Here is a 24,886-nt window from a genome sequence, read left to right as displayed (position 1 = left end):
CTGTTTTCCATACTGTGTGTGTGTGATGATATTTTTGAAATGTTTTCTGAGGCCGCTGTGTCATTGTAATGGAAATATACTTGTGTATGTTTTCAAAGTTTGTAATATTGTTTAGCCATCTCTCATTTTTTTTCTCACACAGATGGTATGTTTGTAATATCAGTAAATGTGTATATATTTAGAATGTGAAACTATTTATATGTTTTAAAACTCGTCTTACAGATGCTTGTGGAAGAGCTGTGTTGGCATTGATTTAGGGTAACTTTTCAAGTTAGCCGTATCCTCTTGAAAATATTCAGTTGTAAAGCGTACCAATGGATAGTTGCTTCTTGTGGTAAGATTATATGTGCTTCAATCTAGTTTAGATTTTGTATTATAAAATTGCAGTTGCATTGGTTTACTTGATCATACGCTTCTTAGTACTTTATGAGAATGCAACTCCAAAGTATAAAAACACATATACAGTATGTATAGTTCTATAGTATTGTAATTGTTATTACAAAATGTTATATTTAGTCTATTAGTGTAAGTTGTTGGAAGATTTTAACATTTCTTAAATGTAAAAGTAACAGAAGGATCACGTTTTACAAGGTCACAGCTAGAATGAGATAGGCCTACATGTTTTTGGCAAGGCGAAAAATGCTGTAAAATAAAAACCTTTTATAGTAAGATGACTCATTGATTGGATGATTTCATAATACTTTAATTTATAGGGGTTAAGGGGTACGTTGAATTGACAGCCCTGCTCAATTTTGGAATTAATTTGGTCCAAATAGGCCCTACAATTTATTTTAAAGTATTGATTGCTTATCAAATGTGCATTATTAGCACATTTGTTGTTTGGCCGTCAGACACACAAAGCACTCATGGTTACCATGTAAACGCAGGAGGAGGCAATTTATTTTTTATTTTTTACTTGGACACTAGACATTTCCGGGTCTTATGACTCCGTGTCATATGATAAGTGTTTTTGAACAAGTAGTAGGAGGGGAAGTAGAGCACTTTCTAATGTAGTTAGTTACCATATTTCCAAACAGCACAGAAACAGTTTCCCATTGCCTCATCGTGTGAGAGAAAAACAAGGTGTTGAATTTGAGAAAGTCATTCGGACTTTCAGACTATGGCAGGCGGATCGGTATCGGAGTGCAAGGAATACTTGTTTAAAGTCCTTGTCATCGGAGAGTTAGGCGTGGGGAAAACCAGCATCATCAAAAGATACGTCCATCAGTTATTCTCCCAACACTACAGAGCGACTATTGGGGTCGACTTTGCGCTCAAAGTTATCAACTGGGACAGCAACACGCTGGTGAGGTTACAACTATGGGATATCGCAGGTAAGACAGATGGATGCACATTTTCTATATATCAAGACTATTGAGATGCTACAAATGGGCTTACCCTATGCTATGCATTGTTTGGTGAAAGTAGCCTGTCCACTTTCTGAAAAGTGCTCGAGTGTGGTGACTGCGCAATTCTAGAGGGGAAGCTTTGAATTGCACACATGTTTACGCGACTGCACAGCAAATAATGTTGTTAGCACAATAGTAATTATGTATATATATATTTTTTTTTTACATACGTGGGCTTCATACTATGTACACAGGGGCACGTGCATATTTATGTGAAAATACCGGTTTGGTCTGTTGTTTCCCCCGGTGTTATGATCAGGGTAACCAACATGAAACAATGTAGGTAATGTGGGGGTCGCTCGATCACCCGCCCCGTGGGAAGTGAGTCTGTCGAGAATCGAACGTCAGTCCATTGTCATTGGCATCTCATCCCTACATGTTGAGTTACAGTTGGTTATGCCAGACCAGAAAGAACGCCTGCCCTACTGTCTCTCAATAATAGCCTACAATCTAGTTTGTGGGATGTTTTCCAAACTAAGTCATGCTTGCCAGCCCGTCGCTGGTCGGTGATGCTATTTTTTATGAGCATTGTCTTTCTACTACAGCATATTGGATGACTCATTCATATTCCATTCACCCAACTCAATGTAACATCATAGGTTTAGGCTACTACATTAATGCTCTCATTTTCCCTATACCCATCATGATGTTGCTACAACCTAGCCTATGAATTGAAAGTTTACAACATAGGTGCACATTTGAAGAGAAATTTGAGCAATCAAGGTGACAGACCGTGACACATTCAATATCGCCTTGCACTCTCTTTTCTGCATCTAGCTGATCTAGGGTGTAATCATTAGTCCAACAATTGCAAACGAGAGTTCCTATTGGACAAATTCAGGTATGTTTATCCCGTTCCGTTTTAAGAAACGTTTATCAACAGAATCGGTGGAATGAGTAGCCTACAGTACACCCTTGATCACACTCAAACACAGTTCACTTTCATAGCAGCCACATACAAACAGCATGATCATTTTGCTCATTGCATAATTATATATTGCATCTACGTGCTCTCCTCTCACCTTTTCCCTTTGCTTGAAGACTTCAGTGCACAACATGTCAGCTGTCTGTGACCAGGCACAAAAACCTTTCCAACCCAAACCTTCATATCATAACCGATAACCACTACACACAGTCTACATCGTTGTCACCACATTAGCTAACGCCATAGTCAACATAGCTAATAGAACGAATGCGTTGGTAAACCCGCTACAATGATGCAGTAGAGTTAGCAAGCAGTTTAGCTGTTACACCGGCGGGGCCCGGTGGCAATATATTAACAAAACCAAAAGCTTACCTTGACTTGGAAGAGTTCCAGTGTTCGATAGCCATAGCCAACATAGCAACTCTCTCTGTTTGAGCCAAAATTTGATTGGATTTGTGTTTGCGTATGCTAAACTAGCTAGCTGCATTCGCTAGCTAAAGTTGAAATCAGAAGTTTACATACACCTTAGCCAATTACATTTAAACTCAGTTTTTCACAGTTGCTGACATTTTAAACCTAGTAAAAATTCCCTGTCTTAGGTCAGTTAGGATCACCACTTTATTTTAAGAATGTGAAATGTCAGAATAATAATAATAGAGAATGTTTATTTCAGCTTTTATTTATTTCATCACATTCCCAGTGGGTCAGCAGTTTACATACACTCAATTAGTATTTGGTAGCATTGCCTTTAAATTGTTTAACTTGGGTCAAACATTTTGGGTAGCCTTCTACGAGCTTCCCACAATAAGTTGGGTGAATTTTGACCCATTCCTCCTGACAGAGCTGGTGTAACTGAGTCAGGTTTGTAGGCCTCCTTGCTCGCACACGCTTTTTCAGTTCTGCCCACAATTTTTCTATAGGATTGAGGTCAGGGCTTTATGATGGCCACTCCAATACCTTGACTTTGTTGTCCTTAAGCCATTTTGCCACAACTTTCGAAGTATGCTTGGGGTCATTGTCCATTTGGAAGATCCATTTCCGACCAAGCTTTAACTTCCTGACTGATGTCTTGAGATGTAGCTTCAATATATCCACATAATTTTCACTCATCATAATGCCATCTATTTTGTGAAGTGCACCAGTCCCTCCTGCCTGCATAGCACCCCCACAACATGATGCTGCCACCCCTGTGCTTCACGGTTGGGATGGTGTTCTTCGGCTTACAAGCCTCCCCCTTTTCCCTCCAAACATAACGATAGTCATTATGGCCAAACAGTTCTATTTTTGTTTCATCAGACCAGAGGATATTTCTCCAAAAAGTACGATCTTTGTCCCCATGTGCAGTTGCAAACCGCAGTCTGGCTTTTTTATGGCGGTTTTGGAGCAGTGGCTTCTTCCTTGCTGAGCAGCCTTTCAGGTTATGTCGATATAGGACTTGTTTTACTGTGGATATAGATACATTTGTACCTGTTTTCTCCAGCATCTTCACAAGGTACTTTGCTGTTGTTTTGGGATTGATTTGCACTTTTCGCACAAAAGTACGTTCATCTCTAGGAGACAGAACGCGTCTCCTTCCTGAGCGGTATGACGGCTGCGTGGTCCCATGGTGTTTATACTTGCGTACTATTGGATAAAACAGACTTGTGGAGGTCTCAAAAAAAAAATTCTGAGGTCTTGGCTGATTTCTTTTGATTTTCCCATGATGTCAAGCAAAGAGGCACTGAGTTTGAAGGTAGGCCTTGAAATACATCCACAGGTACACCTCCATGTCAATTAGCCTATCAGAAGCTTCTAAAGCCATGACATAATTTTCTGGAATTTTCCAAGCTGTTTAAAGGCTCAGTCAACTAACAGGATGACTACACTGCTCGTGTTGCAAGCGTTGCAAAATATCATTATTCAATTATTGTACCAACAAGCGTCTGCCTTGCCAAGGGCTAAAACAGAAGTCAGTTCTACTTGTGATGCAGATCGAGCTGCAAGTCCTGTCTCTCCCATCTCCTCATTGGTTTATAGAAGCAGTTACCCACGTGCCATCTCCTCATTGGTTATACCCACGTGGGTGACTGAAAGACGAACAAGGTCAGTGGCCGTAATGCACCTAATTTATGAAAGTTGCCAATCGCAACAAAGTCAAGAGAAGAAAAGCCTAGAAGGAGGAGAGATGACTAGAAATTCTTTGGTTGACCGTGTTATGTGTGGATTAATTGTCGGAGTAGAGGACCTTGTGCATTTCAGGTAAAATGACAACTTAATGTTTATAGCCCAGGACAAATTAGCTAGCAACAGCAAGCTAGCTAAATAGAAACTTCTGACCCGCTGGAATTGTGTTACAGTGAATTATAAGTGAAATAATCTGTCTGTAAACAATTGCTGGAAAAATTACTTGTGTCACGCACAAAGTAGATGTCCCAACCAACTTTCCAAAACTATAGTTTGTTAACAAGAAATTTGTGGAGTGGTTGGAAAAACAAGTTTTAATGACTCCAACCTAAGTGTATGTAAACTTCTGACTTCAACTGTAAGTGAACGTGAGAAAGAAAAATACTATGAAACATAGCCAGCTATCTCTCTTGCTTCTCCTTAATTGTTTTAAGACATTATCTTGTCTTTCTCTCACTTTGGGTCAATTATTCAGTGCTAGCTAGCTGTAGCTTATGCTGATCCTTTGATTGGGTGGACAATGTGTCAGTTCATTCTACAAGAGCTCTGATGGATAGGTTGGAGGATGTCCTCCGGAAGTTGTCGTCATTACTTTGTAAGTCTATGGAAGGGGGTGAGAACCACGAGCCTCCTAGGTTTTGTATTCAAGTCAATGTACCCAGAGGAGGATGGAAACTACCTGTCCACCATGGTTTTACCCTATAGAGTGCTGTTGAGGCTACTGTTAAACATTATTTGAGGCTACTGTAATCAGTTATTTGGTGACGCAAATATATTTAGTATAGTTTTATTTAAAAAGGATAATCTTTTAATGTTTAACTATTCTTATTTTTATGAAATTTACTGAAGAGGATGGTCCTCCCCTTCTTCCTCTGAGGATCCTCCACACAGTTGACTCCCTATCATACGCATGCCAGCTGAGAAAGAGACTACAAGTTAGTCATTAGCCAGCAGTTAGTCAGGACCTTGAGTAAGGGCTCTGTGATTTGAGTCTTAAGAGATTAAAAGGGTCGTGTTTATGTGTGTCTGTGAGGCTTCATATCCAATCATGAGGGTGTGCGATTGGGGCCAGGACATGCACGGTATAGCTGTCGTGAAGTATGTTGAATCCACTATGAATGAGGTTGAATTTGAAGCCAGATATAGGACTAGAGAACTGCAAAACCCCTCCTAAAAGCCAAGTCTCACACATTTTGGTGGCAGACAGGCAGAGACCGACAGGACAGGCAGTTTTCACCAAGACTGGTGAAAGAGGACTGCTGATTGATGGTGGTCTCATCACACACTGGTGGTGCTGAGACCACAACAACCTGCATGTCTGTCACTAGCTCTGATCGGTAACCCAGAGAGAGAGAGAGTGGGACAGCGTTGAGATACACACCGACATGGGTATGGTACAGTGCAGGGGAGGCTGGTGTGGGGAGCTTTAGGAGGACTGGCTCGTTGTAATGAATGGAATAAATGGAACGGAGGGAAACGTGGCTTTCATATGTTGAATGTGTCTGATACCATTAATTCTATTCCAGCCATTACAATGAGCCCGTCCTCCTGTAACTCATCCCACCAGCCTCCTCTGGTACAGTGTCTCTCACAGCCGGATTGCACTCTACCAGAGGAGCTGTGAGGGCAAAACACACAAACACACAGTTCCTCATTCACATTTACTGATGTCATTGCTAGAGACGCTGTGAGAGAAAACACACACTCTCACACCCACAGGGGGATGATACACAATATACACACACCCTCCCACACACAGATACACTCATCATTCACACCTGTACACCAAGGCTGGAGACGGTGAGGATGACAAGGAGTCAGAGAAGAGAAGGAATAATGGAGTGAAACTGACAGAAAGTGAGAGGTGTATTGCCAAGTCATTAAGACCAGTCTTTAAAGATTTCGCATGTGTTTTTCTGTTATGTGGTTCGATGCGGCAGTTACTGATATTTGTCACCCCATGAGACACAATAGGAACAAAGCCAATATCACTTCCTGAAAATAATCAGAATGAATCTAAGAGAAGAAATCTGTCATTAAAAATGCGTTTTTGCAGGCGAGGTTTTACTCACGCCATTTGACATCTAGCTATAATGTTTTAGGTGCAGTATTTCTCAAGTAAAACAATGTGTAACATGTTGTCTTATGCAGTGCTTAGTCTGTTAGGAGGTGCCGGAACAAAAAGGGAGCGTGAGAGGGCGGTTACCTGGGGGGCTCTTAGGTACCGGAAAATCTTTAAAATAAAGAATTGCATGCATATCATCACATTTCCTTAGTGGCATAGAGCAGTAGAATGGAGTTGCTTGCAGAAGTTGCACACATGGAGAATTATTTTTGCAGCCTAGGGTCCGGGAAAAATGTAGCCTTTTTATAACACATTTCATGCAACTCTGTGTCATTTTACACGACTGGAGACTTTAGCTGAATCGTATTTAGTCACGCACAAAGTGATCGAAATGACAGGCTACTTTGACACTGACAAACCGATTCTGAGATCAATAAAAATGACCATGTCTTGAATCTGTCATTAGCCTAGGTGTGTGGAGGCACATATTGTAGGCTACGATATGAGGAGGAAATTATAGTCCTAAAAATGCTTTCCAGTTACATTGACTCAACCAATGATGTGAAACTCGCTTACCGGCGATGCTGTTCGACTATTTGGAAGTTGATGACATATGTTGGTAGTCTACAGACTGATTAGAGAATTCTCTTTTTAGCAGGAGCCATTTGCTTTCCAACCTGTGTTTTCCCACATTGTATTTGAAATATTGCAAATGGCCTGTTTAGGCTGAATGCTGTTCACTGACAGATTTGCCACACGTTCCCGACTGTCGGCTATGCCTTGTGATCGGGCTTAACAATCCACAGCTAGGCATTTAAAAAATAAAAAAAAATAAGCTATTGATCCTCTGTGGCTAAAATATAGGCTTACTCCTAGTGTAGTATTGTGAATTATTTCTGAACAGACAGCGGTAATACTGTAACTTTGGCACATTTATTTCAATTTGTCAGGGATGCTGCAGCACCTCCAGCACCCGTCCCGCGGGATGTGATTCTATGTCAGTACATGAAGTGTAACGCTGAGTCGGAGGCTCGTGTCTATCAGAGCACAGAGTGGAAGAGAAATCCTAGAAAGTGAATCCCATTCTAGTTCTGTGAGAGACACAGGCACACGCGTTGGTCCCGAGGTTACAATGTTGCGCAAACCATCAACTCTGGCCAGCCCAACATGAATCAATTCATAGAATGTCCAGCACGTTTTCACATGACGTTTTTTGAGGGGGCAGGAGAATTACAGAGGAGGCGACTCGAATTAACTCGCTTTTATTTGAATTTTTACAAACAGTGAAGATATATATTTTTTTTATTACATGATAGGTACCAGATTGTGGCAAATAGGTTCCGGAAGGAAACAGTCCAAAACTAAAAGGTGCAGGATCTGGCTCAGATTAAGCACTGGTTTTATGAAATCTGATCTGCTGGGCAGGTTGTTCTCACTGTCAGTGTGTCCTGTGGTATGATTGGAGTGCATCCACCGCAGCTGTTTATCCTGTATTAGTGGGCATTGTCGAAATCCTGAAGTCCTGACAAACTCTTGTATTTAAATCTCACAAAACTAAGTTTTGGAAGATACTGACTTTATGACCAAAATGTACCTACTTGGACATTTAGTCAATGTTGTCACTGGAATAATTGTTTCTGACTAATATATATATATATATATATATATCGACATATGCTGTTTTCAACGAGAAGTTGGTTCTCGAGTTCAGTTCTTCTTTAAGCCTTTTTAATCGTGCAGAATAAGTGGGTGGGCTTGTCCTCATGGCAACGATAAGGACCAACCAACGTTGAGGCAATGTCGTCCTTACTCGCCCATAATGATTACAATCTCGGATGGAATGATAGTAATCAGGGCCTAGTGGAAAAATGGATGTACGTTGGAAGTCAGCGTGAGGCCTGGGCCTCGCCCGCCCCCTCTGGTCCAGAATAGCTGCCCTCGTCTGGGCTTGTCTGAGCCATGGACAGGATGATTACAACCATGGGGTGGTAGTGGAGTAAGTAAGCCAGCACCTTTTGCCAAGGATTTAGACATCCTGAGAGAAGGGCCACCTACATCACTGTTTCTCTAGAGGGGGAGGTAAGAAAGGAAATCAATAATGGGGGAAGGGGTGAAACAGGAAGATTGGGGATAGTCCATCAAGGGTATTACCCTTTTAGAGTATTTGATTATGTGGCAATGTTCATATTCTTTGTTTTCCAGATTCTCCTTTGCCACTCACTCTGCATGATGCAAACTTCTATTGGCCCTAGCTGTCTCGTATTGACCACCATATTTACTGTATCTCCGCCAGAGAAACGTTAGGCCAGCATTTCTGTGGACTTCTGTGGAGGTTGGTTCACAGCCCTAAGCCTCTTAACAACCGACTGGTGAGACTGCCAGTGCCTTCGTTGCCGCTGCCACGTCTAGCTTGGATAGTTTCCATGGCAACCCACCCACAGATAGCATCTCGACAGAGACCGTAGAGGAAACTCGGGTTGCTAGGGCACAGGATGATGAAGAGTTTCTCTCTTTTCTCAGTGTTTCCATCTGTTCTTCCAACTTTCATAGACAACTCCCACAAGGATCAAGGGGAGGAGAGATGGACACCCTAACCATTATGTATCTGTAGAAAAGATTACTTTCCCTCTCGGAATAGGAATATGGATCGCTGTACACTAAAGGCATTTAAAATATATTCAATGAAAGTCATTGGTAAGTTACTTGGAGTAACATTGCCTACAGTTCATTGATAGTGGTCTCACAGGGTCTTAAGCAATACTTCCTATTTTATTTTGTTTGGGGTTTTATATTAATAATGTGGAAAGCCAAGTTGTAAATGTACTGGAATTCCCTAATGATCGTCTCTCCTCCCAGTTTTTGTTTTTGTAAATATTCTAGTTTTACAGACTTGGCATTCCACTTCAGGAAGTGATTAGAAAACGATATGAGAATCTCACACACAAAAACAAACCATGTTTACCAGTAAATGGCCAACCTGTCCTGACTCCTTATTGTCGTTACAGTCTCCGGCTCATTATTGTAGCCTGCACCGTGAGACACTCATACCCTTCGTCGGAACGCTAATTAGGTTACAGAATTTCTCAATTACAGCACATGACTCGTATTTCTTCCCATAAGCTCACTGTGTTATCCTGTTCTTCCTTAACAATGTGGAATCGCTGCCTACATCGAGGTTGTGCCATCGGGGGTTAGACCTTCTTTCAAGACTGCCTTGGAAGTTACAGTAGAATAGATAACAAGCCGTCTGTTGTCTAACCATTGAACCTCATCATGGCTCTAATGGTCGAACATCTCAGCACAAACCACAATCATCACTATGCTGTACACATGCCTGTGTGTGCCTGTGTGCACGGTAATGTGTGTGTGTGTGTACTGGGCTAATTGATCCATTTAATCAATCTCTATGGCTGTGTTTACACGTCTTTTTTTTCTCACTAATTGGTATTTTGACCATTCAGATCAGCTCTGAAAAATATCTGATGTGAAAAGATCTGATGTGATTGGTCAAAAGACTAATTAGTGGGGGAAAATATCAGAATTGAGCTGCCTGTGTTAGATGCAGCCTAAGAAGCATTTTGACTCATTCTGTTTCCCTTGGGAAGGTGAGGGCTACTCCTACAGCATAGCAACGCTCACTTATCGACCACACACCATCTGAGTAGCACTGAATATTCAGCCCTAAGCTCACCATCTTATTTTAGGATGTCAGTGAAGAGATCAATTTCCAATGGCTTCCAATACATCGGAGCTTATTATGTCTACAGGTGAAATCATTGGCTAACACAACCTAATAGCCGAGCTACTTATTAGTTTCATTACCACAAGGATGCTCCTATCCAGAGTAACTCCAGAATTCATGTCATTGTCAACATAACCAGTACGTGTGGCCCATGCCGGAAATGGACCGACAACAACCTTAGTTTTGCCGGCATTGTGTTGATTATAGTGAAAACAGACTTTATAAAGTTCGGTATGCGAACCTGTTTCCAGGTTGGGAGTGAGGACCAGGGAGTGAAACTCTCTAAGCTCACTTCATCTTTCTTCCTCTTCTCACCACTGTGCAGAAATCAATTACGATGTTATGAAACTCATAACTGGATAATGTTCCCTGCAACTGGCCTTGTGTCTCTCTATTTATTCACTGTATTCAGACTAATGTGGTTTTCAGCTTTGTGAACGCCACTCAATGTGTTGTCCTCAGAAGATTTTCAGAAAATCTTCATTTACCATTCCTCTTTCGTCTCTCATCAACAAATAGCTGACATTTTGAAAATATCCGAGCACTTGTTCTGTCAATATTTGACTCCATTGACTACCCAGTCCATTCGATTCATACTGGAAACCATTTTCCCGCAAATGTCAGACTGAGCCTGAGCCTTAAGTGTTTCTGTGTGGAGCCTGTTGATTGAAATCCAAGAAATATGTCTGGAAAACATTTTTAAAGTCAGGTTCTTTTTTCAGGGTTTTTATTTCTTCTAAGACTTCTTCTAATGAATCTCTGGGCACCAAAAGGCCTGGAAATGAAAGCCTTATTTCAACCGATCGTCTCTCCTTCCTACTGTGCCGTGTCCCCAGTGAATTCACCTGGGGTTAAACCGACTAAATTTAGACCCTCAATTATGAGCAATTACTGAGCAGGTCTGTAGGCTCCTCAGTGTATTCACTCCCTCGCCTACAGCCGCACTGCATCGCGCCGCTCAGTTTCCATACATGGCTGGGTAAAGTACCTATAATGAAGTATACCTTCAGGGGGAAAAACTGCCATCAAAGTTCCTGAAACTGCTCTCTGTATTCCGTGTTTAACTTGGCTGCAGTGCATACTGGTGCTGTAATGTGAGGTGAGCTACTCCTAATTAGTTATATTTAATTGGATGAAGTGTGCTGTAACAACATCCATTTCTGTTGTGAGTAACTGAAACCCTTTCAGTGGAAAACTGAAGTGATGGTCTAGAAGCATGTGTGATCCCAGCCAGGGGTCTTCCCGTTGAACCCCCGACCTAAAGATTCACCTTCATTGAGATACGCCTCTGCGAACAATCACTCACTGGTTGCTTGACCTCAGCAGTCTTGAAGGTTCTATAAACTCTTGTCCTGGGAATGATTTTTGGAAGATGGGGCTCCACCAGAATCTGGTTCCTCTCAAGGTTTTTGTCCAGTGCTCATTACTGTAATTCAATGGACCTTTTTCAGGGAAATGTAAAATTGTTCGGGTCAATTGTGTTGGAATTTTCCCACCAGATTGCCAGACATACAGATGAAATGCTTTAAAGCATGATACCCATTCTATTTAACTTGTCAAATAGAATGTGCAGTTTTAGTTGTATTTGAGGTATACGTTGAAATTAAGGAAGGAACAGAATGGGTGATTTTAGGTAGGATTTTGATCTGCAAGCTTCAGTCGACATTGAGCATTGGACACTCATCCTCATATTATTGACTATCTGTGCGAATTCTTAATCAATGCAACAGGCACTTGTTTGGCGGTTCAATATCAGTAAGCAGGTTTCCATCCAACCTTTTTTATGCGAGTAAAGTACATGTTTGATAAAAAATGTCATACCTGATGGAAAACAGCAAATTTGTCGGTAAATGTTCCAGTCAAAATTACATTAGACGGTGGGATGTTTAGTTGTCGGTAAAATTAATTATGCGATAAATGGTGGTGGAAATGCCTTTTTTACGCAAATATTGATATAATAACCATCATATCGATATGTTCTGTAGTCTCCTACTATGACTCGGGGAAGCATGACGTTTTTATTAGGCTACAGATGAAATAAGTTATGATGAATTTCACAGGGGGGCAAAAGTGCACAGTGATGAGCTTGATGCTCCTTTTCATTTAACATGGAGGATCTTATTCAGGTGACATGATAAATGATGCTTGGCTGCCGTTTGACATCATGTATAGATGATAGATTTTTCTATTGTGTTATTGACTACGTTTTGTTTATGTGTAACTCTGTGTTGTTTTTGTCGCACTGCTTTGCTTTATCTTGGCCAGGTCGCAGTTGTAAATGAAAAACTTTGAAATCAATGGTTAACAAACCGTACGACTCTATGCACAAGTACTACTGTACTTTTAACAATTTACACAGAACATTTTACAAAAACACATCTGTTAGAATGCAGATGCAAATTTTGGTAATATAATGTTGGTAATATCTCCCTCAGTTTTTTTGTGTCACGTTTTCCAAAAACTCAACGATGTATGCAGAAAGAATGGGGGCTCGGCTATGATATGACACATTGACTTTGAAATAATCTCTTTTGGTTATTGAACTACAGTAAGTGAGTGGATTTACACCCGGTAACGGAATCGCGGTAACGGAATGTCATCATGGGTCCCTGATCTGTCCTACACAGATAATAATATGAATGTCATTCTCTTCATGGTGATGTAACCTAAATAGGTACACAAAGGTATAAATATACAATATCCTCCTTTGCATCTTTGGGTATTATTCTATTATCCTACTCACTGGCTATTATTCTAATGAGCTTTGACCCCAAACAAGACCACATTTGGTTGGACCGGACCAAATCTGAACCTAGCATAGACTTCTATGTTTCAGAAGTTTGGGCATCAAAGTACAGCACAGTAAAGCTCAGAGTACAGCACAGTACAGTGGAGTACATTGTAGTATACTCAACTCTAGTGTCCTCTACTATGTACTGTACTGAACTCTACGTTTACTCTGTTTTGTACTGTAATGAACTATACTCTACTTTTCCGTGCTGTACTGTGCTGTACTGCGCTGTCCAAACTTGTGAACCCAACTGTGGTTTGTGACGACTATAATTTCCCGTTCTAAACAATTCAATTGCCGAATTTCATTTTTTGGGGGGGGGATTCCGTTATCGATTTGGTAACAACCTTTTTAGTTGATAGTGGCACCCCAGATCCCAGTGGTAATTCCCCTTGCTTTGACTTCAAAGCATCACTCGAGATTTCTAGAGAGAATGGGTTCATTATCGAGGAGGCAGATTTCTTTCTAGGCTTGTCTTTTTGGATTAGAGTGAGGAAAAAGTGGGTCAAGATCCGTTTTCATCATATTTGGTGGGGAAGGGGAACCACAATGAAGGGAAAAAAATACCACTCTAACACTTTAAATGCTGCATTAAGACTATTAAGACTTCTCTTTGACTGAGAGACTTTTGCCTTTGTGAAACACTGAGAACCCTCACTAGACATGATATCCATGTCTAAATCATTATTGGTAAACTGGGCTAATTCTCCCTAAAACTGGCACCTTTTTAATTGTCTCAAATGTGAGTCTGGTGAGATATTTTATGGAGTAATATCAGAGCCGGTCCTTGTTGTGGTGTGCTCACTGCCCTGGCTTATAGGAACCAGTGGAATATCCTCTCACAGGTCTGCCTGTGTGAGTACGGAGGGAACAGGCCCTGCTTTGAGGTCTCATTAGCAACACTCAAAGGCGTACTTGCGGTCACCCCTCTCCTATAGGCCTACTTCAATGTTTTGTACATCAATATGTTGTTTTTCCTTGGACCCTGGCTGATGTGTTATTTTTGGGCAGTAGCTGAATATCTACATTGAGCATTTCAACCAACCGCCTTCTGTTTACTATCTCCATAGATACTACTAGACCTACGAGGTTGCATTGCGTACTGTGCCATTGAGTTACGGATCACATTCCTTTCATGTCCCCCATTCAGGTCAGGAGCGATTCGGGAACATGACGCGGGTGTACTACAAGGAGGCGGTGGGGGCATTCGTGGTGTTTGACGTGACGAGGGGCTCCACTTTCGAGGCAGTGTCCAAATGGAAGCACGACTTGGACAGCAAGGTGAAACTGGCCAATGGGAGCCCTATACCCTCGGTGCTGCTTGCCAATAAGTGTGACCAGAAGAAAGAGAGCTCCAAAAACACTTCCCTCATGGACAACTTCTGTAAAGAGACTGGCTTCCTGGGCTGGTTCGAGACCTCGGCCATGGTGAGAGAGAGACAGACACACACACACACATACGCTAGGCCTACACCATAAGACTATAACAGCGTGTAGCTTTTGCTGTTTTGCTATTCGCTCTCCCCTAATCATAAAGCATTAGCTGCAACCATACTACAGATAATAGTATAGTTAGTGTGTGCATTAGGCTTTTGTATCGGCTTGAACTGAAGGTAAATGTAGGTTTTTGTTTGTTAAGTTATTTCCTAATGTTTTGCAGGTTGCTTTTCAGTAAATATAAAAAAAACACTTGGATTGTCAACAGACAATGACAAACATTTTACTCTGTTAATCAGATCAGCTCAGAGTAGCATGAAATTGCCAATTTTAAGCCACATGTTTAAGATGGCTGACATACCTCAGCGTATTAAGGATAAACCGGTGCTTTCAGGTCTAGTTGCATGGTTGATTCACCACGGCTTACCGATTTTTAAATCACATTTCACACACGTTACATTCTGTTTTTCTGGTCATTTTTTTTGCGCAACGTCAAACAGATTAATAGATTAATGAATGGAAATCAAAACGAGGGCAAAAATAGCATGAAAAGGTAATGTAATAAAAGTGTTAAGGCCTGACTTGGGGGAGTTAAATCAGAACCTTAGTTAGCAGTGCTCCTCGTGCTGCGAAATCCAATTATTTGTGCTGTGTTGTTGAAAAAAAGCAGAGTGGGAAAACACAAGCACATCCCTCTGTGTCACTCGGGGGACTATTCGTTAGGTGAGACAGAAGCATGCTAGTCAAGCAATTCCAGCCAGGGTCACAATCACAACGATAGCTGCTGTCTTCATTTCCATTCTAAGATATGTTAAAATGCCTTCAATTGAATGCTTATCCTCATCTGAAAACACTCTGCTTTGTTTACGGGCTCTTTTTGTTGAACAGTTTTGAGCTTTTATTGGAGTTTGTTAGGTGAGGTCTTTAGCGAGAAATTCTGAATGACATTTATAATATTAGGGATCATAGCTGTGGGAAGTAGTTTGGAGGTGGGGTGCTGCGAATATTCAATTTTTTTCAACGGGGGGTGGATTTGCCCGCGCTGCAGACGGCTATATCGGTCCGCTTATACAGGACTATTAAAGGCCCACTTTTTTTTATATATTTATATATATATATATTTTTGTATTCAGATTTTTCAGGGGGTGCTTCATCACCCTTACCTCCTGCGGCACTGAATCTCGTTTTAAGTGGCAGTTATGTGTCATAGAGAGACACCACAGGAATATGTATTACAATACGTATGCACTAGAGTTTACCCCATATTAGTGGACTGATCGATTGTTTGGTCGATAGGCTGTTGGTCGACCCCATCTTAATTAGGTCTATAATCAATAGCCCAACTATTAAATGGGCCTGGCTTTATAAGTCATCCATATATACAGTTGAAGTCAGAAGTTTACATTCACCTTAGCCAAATACATTTAAACTCAGTTTTTCACAATTCCATTTCATCCTAGTAAAAATCCCTTGTCTTAGATCAGTTAGGATCACCACTTTATTTTAAGAATGTGAAATGTCAGAATAATAGTAGAGAGAATTATTTATTTCAGCTTTTATTTCTTTCATAACATTCCCAGTGTGTCAGAAGTTTATATACACTTAATTCGTATTTGCTAGCATTGCCTTTAAATTGTTTAACCTGGGTCAAACGTTTCGGGTAGCCTTCTACAAGCTTCCCACAATAAATTGGGTGAATTTTGACCCATTCCTCCTGACAGAGCTGGTGTAACTGAGTCAGGTTTGTAGGCCTCCTTGCTCGCACACGCTTTTTCAGTTCTGCCCACAGATTATCTATGGGATTGAGGTCAGGGCTTTGTGACGGCCACTCCAATACCTTTAGTTTGTTGTCCTTAAGCCATTTTGCCACAACTTTGGAAGTATGCTTGGGGTCATTGTCCATTTGGAAGACCCATTTGTGACCAAGCTTTAACTTCCTGACTGATGTCTTGAGATGTTGCTTCAATATGTCCACATCATTTTCCTCACTCGTGATACCATCTATTTTGTGAAGTGCACCAGTCTCTCCTGCAGCAAAGCACCCCCACAACATGATGCTGCCACCCCTGTGCTTCACGGTTGGGATGGTGTTCTCCGGCTTACAAACCTCCCCCTTTTTCCTCCAAACATAACGATAGTCATTATGGCCAAACAGTTCTATTTTTGTTTCATCAGACCAGAGGACATTTCTCCAAAAAGTACGATATTTGTCCCCATGTGCAGTTGCAAACCGTAGTCTGGTTTTTTTATGGTGGTTTTGGAGCAGTGGCTTCTTCCTTGCTGAGCGGCCTTTCAGGTTATGTCGATATAGGACTCGTTCTACTGTGGATATAGATACTTTTGTACCTGTTTCCTCCAGCATCTTCACAAGGTCCTTTGCTGTATGACATCTGCGTGATCCCATGGTGTTTGTACTTGCGTACTATTGTTTGTACAGATGAACGTGGTACCTTCAGGCGTTTGGTAATTGCTCCCAAGGATGAACCAGATGAACCTGAGCGGTATGACGGCTGCGTGGTCCCATGGTGTTTATACTTGCGTACTATTGGATGAAACAGACTTGTGGAGGTCTCAAAAAAAAAATTCTGAGGTCTTGGCTGATTTCTTTTGATTTTCCCATGATGTCAAGCAAAGAGGCACTGAATTTGAAGGTAGGTCTTGAAATACATCCACAGGTACACCTCCATCTGACTCAAATTATGTCAATTAGCCTATCAGAAGCTTCTGAAGCCATCACATTATTTTCTGGAATTTTCCAATCTGTTTAAAGGCACAGTCAACTTAGTGTATGTAAACGTCTGACCCACTGGAATTGTGATACAGTGAAATAATCTGTCTGTAAACAATTGTTGGAAAAATGACTTGTGTCATGCACACAGTAATGTCGTAACTGACTTTCCAAAACTATAGTTTGTTTACAAGAAATTTGTGGAGTGGTTGAAAAAACAAGTTTTAATGACTCCAACCTAAGTGTATGTAAACTAAACTTCCGACTTCAACTGTATTTGGCTAAGGTGTATGTAAACGTCCTACTTCAACTGTGTGTATATATATTTTTTTTCGTCATTAGAACAGACTCTCTTGTACACTTATTTAATAAACACTTGCTGTGGTGCTTTCTCGCTGCATTTGGGAGGAGAGCGAGACAACGTTCACCAGTCACACATGCACTTACTGTGTGAAAATCGCGCTGTTACCAATGAGTCATTTGTGTGTCTTAATTATTTAATCAAACAGTGTGCATAAAGAATCAGACAAGCTCAGTGCATATTTAGTTGATTTTCTTAAACACATAGGGTCTATCTGTCTATATATGGAAAAATAAGTTTCAACATTTGGTCGATTGGTCAAAAGAACAGGATGAATCTCGGTCGACCAATATTTTTTTTTTAGTCTGGGAAAGCCCTGGTATGCACAAACACACACTGTGAGTATTGTGTGTGTGGAAATTGCTCCCGATCTATGTGAAAATTAGGTCAACGGGGCCCTGTTGTCATGAAGCTGGGGACTGTGTGTGTGTGTGTCTCAGTTCACCGGGAGTTCGTTAAGTTTCTGCTTGTCACTGCAATTCTGATGCCACCTCTAGTCCCTGCGGAAATTACAGTTAACTCTCACACGTGATCTCCTGCAGTGTCCATGTCCACACACTAGCACCATTCACTCAATGTGTTTGGGCAGGTTGTGTTTCAACAGTTGAGAGTTTTGGTTGGATAATGGCACACTCACCCACATCTCAGTGACATCCCCATTCCCCAGCCCATGGAAAGCTTACAGGGATACCCTTTAGAACCCCACACACTCTGTGTCCCTATCAGCATTGAGGTTATGATACCCTCAGCGTTTCCCAGCTCTAATCCTGAGCTGTTAGACCTGTTGGTGCTTAGACATGTCCTTTGATTGATTATAGCTTAAGTGTGCCACTAGAAACCGAAGCGTGGCAGTTATTTTAGCCCCATCTCTGCTATAGGAGTGAATTCCTTCTTGCAGAATCAGGCTAATCCACCCTCGTACATATACATTCATTACACAGTAGGCTATCACATGTTGAATCATGGGACACAATCCATATAGTTGCAACATCTTGACGGTCAAATACTGAGGTACTGTAGAAGGTTCCCTGCTTTGAAAACTTGGTTTCATTTGACATTTTCGTAATTTAGCAGATGCTCTTATCCGGAGCGACTTGAGTACATACATTTTCATACCGGTTCCCCCTTGGGAATCAAACCCACAACCGTGGCGTTGCAAGGACCGGGCTCTACCAACTGAGCCACATGGGATTTCCTGTGTTATTTCTTCTAGGATAACCTCATAACCTACATTGTGAGGAAATACTTTATATATGTCTGTTTAGAGCCTTGAGGTGTGTGTGTGTGTGTGTGTGTGTGTGTGTTATTCTGTGGGATTGTATGCAGTGAGCACTTCTGTCTAACAGTTGAACAGAATGGCAAACATGAGCCTCCAGGGAATCTCAGGCTTCGTCAAATGTAAAATGTGCCTGCTGCTGAACTCCCTTTTCTGTCATCATTTGCAGCTGTGCATACGTATGTGTGTGTGTGTGTGTGTGTGAGTTCATGTGAGTGACAGAAGGTGTGCCAGTACCCAGCATGCACCAGCACATGTTCCTGAGATAAATGACTCCATTAGAGGCTGTAACTCAGATGGTTGGCATGGAGCTGTGTGTGCGCAAGTACGACACGTGTGTTTTATAGACATGTCTGTTTTAATTTGTGCTGAACCACTAGGGCTGGGAAGTATACTGTATTTTACGATCTACCGATATTGATGCACGGACCAGTTTGGGATTTTACATGACCTTATATATATATATTATATATATATAACAGTATTTTAATGTTTGGTTTGTTAAATGTGAGATCCCATGTGTAATGTCCATTTTAATAGTTTACTTGAGTCATCTGTCTCTCTCATGCCGCTTTCCACACAGAGCTAGCCCTGCCCCCTATCACTCCATGAGTGCATTTGTTGTTCCTCGACCACCAGACACTTGCGTTCAATCTGCATGGTGAATGCAGCACATGCAACAATGTTGATGACAACGATGCTTTTTTCACTTTGCCTTTTAATATAAATCCACCAGTTTTCTATAATTACACTATTAGTTTCTTACATCCAACCGCTAGTTTGTAATTTCCTAGCAAGTTGGGCCTAAATTCTGTTAGCTGCTAATTGTTAGCCGGTAATCGCTAGCTAGCTAATAAATGTACTGAGTCAGAGAAAATGTAATTAGCTATACCTCCTGATAATACCAGTGATGGTATAGACCGAAATCAGCATGTTTGTGTAACAGTATCTTGTAAATCAAAGCAAGAATATGTTAGCTACATGAAGTAGCTAAGAGAAAATGTTCAATGTGTCCAAAGATTATAGGGTCCCCTAGGAAACACTTATCAACACTTTGGTTTCTACCCTGTCACAATAACTCCTCCCTGGCATTTTCATTCATTGTCATGTCAAACAACACTGTATTGAAAGTGCCCACTATAACATTCTAACTATAGAATTGGAATAATTATTATTTCCATGATTCCAACAGTTCACCGAAGTGTTGTGCTCTAAATCGTGAAATCGCAATTGCAACATTTGGTTAAAAACAAGGCCTATATTGTTTGCCCATATCGTGCCGCAGGAAATGTATGAAAATGCAGAGAATTATTTTAGGTTGAATTGAACAGTATAAAACAATCAGAATGGTGAAAGACTCATTGAAATCACTTAGAATGTATGTGTTTCCACCCTAGGGTCATGCACTACTCATAAAACACATTTAGAATTGTTATTATTCATAAATATACCGTCATTTTGTTTTAAATATTGTGTTATGATATGTTGGTCATATTGCCCAGCCCTATGCACCATTTAATTGGACAACCATCTCTTTAACTATGAGACTCAAGGAAAATATCACTCTCTTCTTCCGGCTCTCACTGTCTTTCTCTTTCTCACTCTCTCATTACCTCTTTCTCTCTATCGGTACCCCTCTTTTCTCTTCTAGCTTTCTCTTTCACTCTAACATGAAAATCTCTCTCTCTTTCTCTCTCTCACACACATGAAAATCTCTCTCTCTTTCTCTCTCTCACACACATGAACATCTCTCTGTCGCTCTCTCTCACACACATGAAAATCTCTCCGAGGAGCTCAACTGGGTCTGTTTTTCTCACCCGGCCTAATTTTTCTGATTATACTGAGGAATAATGAAAAAACAGCTTGGCTCTCGGGAACCGACCAGCTACACAGCAGATGTAGCAACCAGGAAAAATAGACCCAAGACAAAATATACCACCCCACATTCATAGACACACCCAGTTTGCACATTCAAAGTGAGCGAGCCAGACAAATTTGAGTCTCATAATCAATATAATTTTACATTTTTCCCAAGATACTCACCCTTCACTTGATGCTCAGTAATGCATTGGCTACATTAGCCATCCAGGTTTAATGTAGTTGACTCATTGACATAGTGCTGTACAGCTAAACACCCATGCTAAATGTCGTCTCACGTGAGGTGTGTGTGTGTGTGTGGTTAGGGGGCATCACCATGTGAAGGGTGGCCAAGCATTCAGAAGCACACCTCAGGCTACAGTCCCTAGAGGTCACAGGTCACTTTCAATATCGACCGTTGGACAGCTCTGCGAGCGTAATAGAAATCCTGCATCATTCCGCTGGGTGGAATGGGAATCCATATGTTAAGGGTGTATTATACACTGAGTGCACAACACATTAACAACACCTTCCTAATATTGAGTTGTAACCCCCCTTTTGCCCTCAGAACAGCCTCATTTCATCAGGGCATGGACTCTACAAGGTATCGAAAGCGTACCACATGGACGCTGGGCCATGTCGACTCCAATGTTTCCCACAGTTGTGTGTAGTTGGATGTCCTATGGGTGGTGGACCATTCTTGATAGACACGGGAAACTGTTGTGTAAAAAAAAAAAAACAGCAGCGTTGCAGTTCTTAACACAAACCGGTGCGCCTGGCACCTACTACCATACCCCATTCAAAGGCACTTCAATCTTTTGTCTTGCCCGTTCACACTCTGAATGGCACACGTGCACAATCCATGTGTCAATTGTATCAACTTAAAACTCCTTCTTTAACCGGTCTCCTTCCATTCATCAACACTGATTACAAGTGACATCATTAAGGGATGATGGCTTTCACCTGGATTCACCTGGTCAGTCTCATGGTGAGAGCAGGCGTTCATAATGTTTTTGTACACTGTGTATGTGGGCTTATCCATTCCTTGAGAGATCCACTGTGTCTGCTGATTTGGATTGGACTTCAATTGGATTTAGATTTCCTTGTTTGTTCACACACCAGATTCCTCCTATGCCAGAAGTCTGAGGATGTAGCCTATAGCGGTGTGCTGTGGAAGTAATGACCTCACAGCACAACACGAAGAGCAGTTTATTATCAAATAGTAATTTAGTTCAAATCTCATCTGCATTCACAATTGGACTTTGTGTTTGATGCCATGCGCCATCATATTTGACCCCTCATTTCTGTTTGATGCAGCTTTGAGACACTTGTGTTGTCCAGTCATACACTCACCCTGAGTTTCACTGCTCCCAAGGTGCCCTGGCTGTTTCTCTGAAGTGTCACTTTGTGAATGTCTTATAGCAGCAGTTGAGGCCTGGAGAAGACACATTAATATTCATAACCTCTCCAAAACGAGGGATGACAGCTTTGTGCTGTGCTGCCGAGGTGCGAAATGACAAAATGAGGGAAGGCTGCTGTTTTCAAGGTCCGCTCTCTGATGCCACTCAGCTGCCTATATGAAGTAGTCTGAAGAGCTTTAGCGGAGTCATGAAAGAATATTAGCCAGACTGCAAATGTTGGAAGCCTAGTCACGGGCCATGGCTATAGGAAAGGTCCTCTTGAGTTGACAACTGAGGATAAAACAACCTCTGGTGCTTGCATAGAAGAGAGAGGTGGATGAAATACCAGTGGTTTATCTTTTTTTATAGACTATTGTTCTGTGTGACAAATGGAATGTGCCCAAACCTGTTTCACCAATGTTGCTCCTCATTAGGTAACTGCCTAAACCAATATCCCCAGCAACTGTATTCATATTGAATTGATGTGACCTTTAACCTTAAGCCTGTTGTTGTTTAACCTTTTCCCAGGACAACATCAACGTGGACGAGGCAGCTCGGTTCCTGGTGGAGAACATCCTGCTGAACGACAAGGGCCTGCCATACGAGGAGAGCAACGGAGACCCCATCAAGCTCGACCAGGAGACAATGGCTGCTGAGATCAAGCCAGGCTGCTGCTAGCTCTGCATCCACCTTCCCCCCCTCCTCCCACTGGATCAATCAATCAATCAAATGTATTTATAAAGCCCTTTTTACATCTGCCGATGTCACAAAGTGCTATACAGAAACCCAGCCTCAAACCCCAAACAGCAAGCAATGCAGATGTAGAAGCACGGTGGCTAGGAAAAAAAACGCCCTAGAATGGAATGAACCTAGAAAGAAACCTAGCGAGAAACCAGGCTCTGGTTCCAGTCCTCTTCTGGCTGTGCCGGGTCGAGATTATAACAGGATAGCACCTCAGGCCAGCTCACACAAAGGGCCTAGAGGTCAAGGACTGGGTCTCCTAGCCCCACCCCTCCCCTATGTCCATTAACCCTCGACCGCCTCAACACCCTTCCAAACCTTAGCCGCCGTCTTCTGTATCTCCTATCACAACGGGCTGCTGTTCAGGAAGGGTGTGACCCTGAACCCCATATCCCACCCCAAGTTGTCCTTACACTGGACCCATGCCCCCTGTCCAATGACCCTGCGGAAGGGCTACTGTCCAGGGAGTGTGTCTCGGCACACCCCAGCCCACTGACAATTACGCATGTAACCGTCTTGTTTCATAATGGTGCCATGAGTTCTTTTTTTCCATCGTTTTTGCTGAAGGCCTGAACAAAGGTGGGACTAAGGATGCGCCATAAATAATGTGTTTTTTATCATGATCTGTGGAATATCTTCCAGTGTTCTTCTAGGCAATGCTAGTCACACACGGACAAAAAAAATAAAAAATATCTTGAAAGAAAGAACAAATAGAAGGAAGGTGCCATAGAAACTCAGAGAGAAATCCCTGAGAGACTTGATGTCGTAGTAATAGTACGAAAGAGTACATCTAAGATGCGTATAATTTTTTTAAAACATTTGTGTTTGATCATGTACTGTACAATTCCTGGTGAGGTACATTAGGCGGGGGAGTGAACCCTCCCTCTACCCAAGCAGTTGAGAATCCTAGGCAAGTGTAAATAATTTTTTTAAACACAGTGCGGAGTCTATTAAGTTTACATGTGAAAATATACTTTGAAACTACTACAAAACCCCAAAATAATAAACATTTTCATTGATAATACTTTGTGTTGTCTTGGCTTAATTCTTCATTAGTGACACAATTTAATTGTCTGTATTGAGTGGAATTGAAAGAATGTGTGTGTGTGTGTGTGTTTGTGTCACATTTAGATTTGAGTCATTTAGCAGACGCACTTATCCAGAGCAATTTACAGGAGCAATTAGGGTTAAGTGCCATGGAGCTGATCCCTGAGGCTGAACATGTGAGGAGAAACTGAAAATGCGATCAGAGAAATGGGAATTCACATTATGAAATGCTTCCCAACATAATTCCTTGGGCTATTGATGTGTATCAGGCATGACCATGCTGTACCACTTAGGGGAGGCCGTGTGTGTGATAGTCATCAGACTATTCTGCTCGCTGCTGCAGCTCATGCTCTCCCATGCCCCCATTATTACCAGAGAAGAAACCAACGTCACACTAGTCTCCAGGACACACTCATGTCGACTATTGCAGCAATGTCTACTACTGCCTATTCACTTTGTCTCTACTGACTTCATTTTGACTGAAAAAAAGGAAGTATGCCTATGCAATTTGAGCCATTAGTGTCAGTTTAACAGAACAAAGCCGCTGAAATAAAGTGGACTTTTATAAAGAAGGCTGAATGTGATGAAATAATTTGTCTGTCTGCCACCCATTAAAAAATCATAAATGGCTTAAAATGATTAGTGTGAATCGAAAAAAATGTATCAGTTTCACTTAAAGTCAGAAGGTTTGATGGCAACACCATATCAAATTCAAGTCAGTTGGGAACAGGTTTTTGATGGCCCAATATCTTGGCATCAGGTCTATAAACTGACATAAAACAACAATTGACACGTCAATCTGTTCGTTTCAAATTAAGCTATTACATTATGAAAGATATTTGATATAAAAATAATTCTCAATATATGGGGCCTTGAACAGTCAGCCTTGTGCAGACTGCCACGAGGAAACAGAATCAATAGAACAGTCAGCCCTGTGCAGACTC

General features: G+C 41.5%; 1 protein-coding gene across 1 annotated transcript; it reads left to right on the top strand.

The window, feature by feature from the left end:
- The first annotated feature begins 990 nt into the window (after nucleotides 1–990).
- Nucleotides 991–23,886, top strand: LOC120024368 (ras-related protein Rab-32-like). Its single transcript, XM_038968596.1, has 3 exons — nucleotides 991–1,334; nucleotides 14,246–14,523; nucleotides 22,683–23,886. Exons 1-3 carry the CDS (start codon nucleotides 1,121–1,123, stop codon nucleotides 22,830–22,832), a joined length of 642 nt encoding a protein of 213 aa, XP_038824524.1. The 5' UTR covers nucleotides 991–1,120; the 3' UTR covers nucleotides 22,833–23,886.
- The last annotated feature ends 1,000 nt before the right edge of the window (nucleotides 23,887–24,886 follow it).

Source organism: Salvelinus namaycush, chromosome 29 (genome assembly GCF_016432855.1).
Source record: "Salvelinus namaycush isolate Seneca chromosome 29, SaNama_1.0, whole genome shotgun sequence".
Lineage (NCBI taxonomy): Eukaryota > Metazoa > Chordata > Actinopteri > Salmoniformes > Salmonidae > Salvelinus > Salvelinus namaycush.
Note: the sequence above shows the minus strand (reverse complement) of the source record. Positions and strands in the feature narration are given on the sequence as shown.

What these genes read in the sequence shown, in the direction of transcription:
- LOC120024368 (XM_038968596.1), top strand. Translation starts at nt 1,121, where the DNA reads ATGGCAGGCGGATCGGTATCGGAGTGCAAGGAATACTTGTTTAAAGTC. An exon ending in ACAACTATGGGATATCGCAG is followed by an intron (nt 1,335 to 14,245) that starts GTAAGACAGATG and finishes TCCCCCATTCAG; the next exon opens with GTCAGGAGCGATTCGGGAAC. An exon ending in GGTTCGAGACCTCGGCCATG is followed by an intron (nt 14,524 to 22,682) that starts GTGAGAGAGAGA and finishes ACCTTTTCCCAG; the next exon opens with GACAACATCAACGTGGACGA.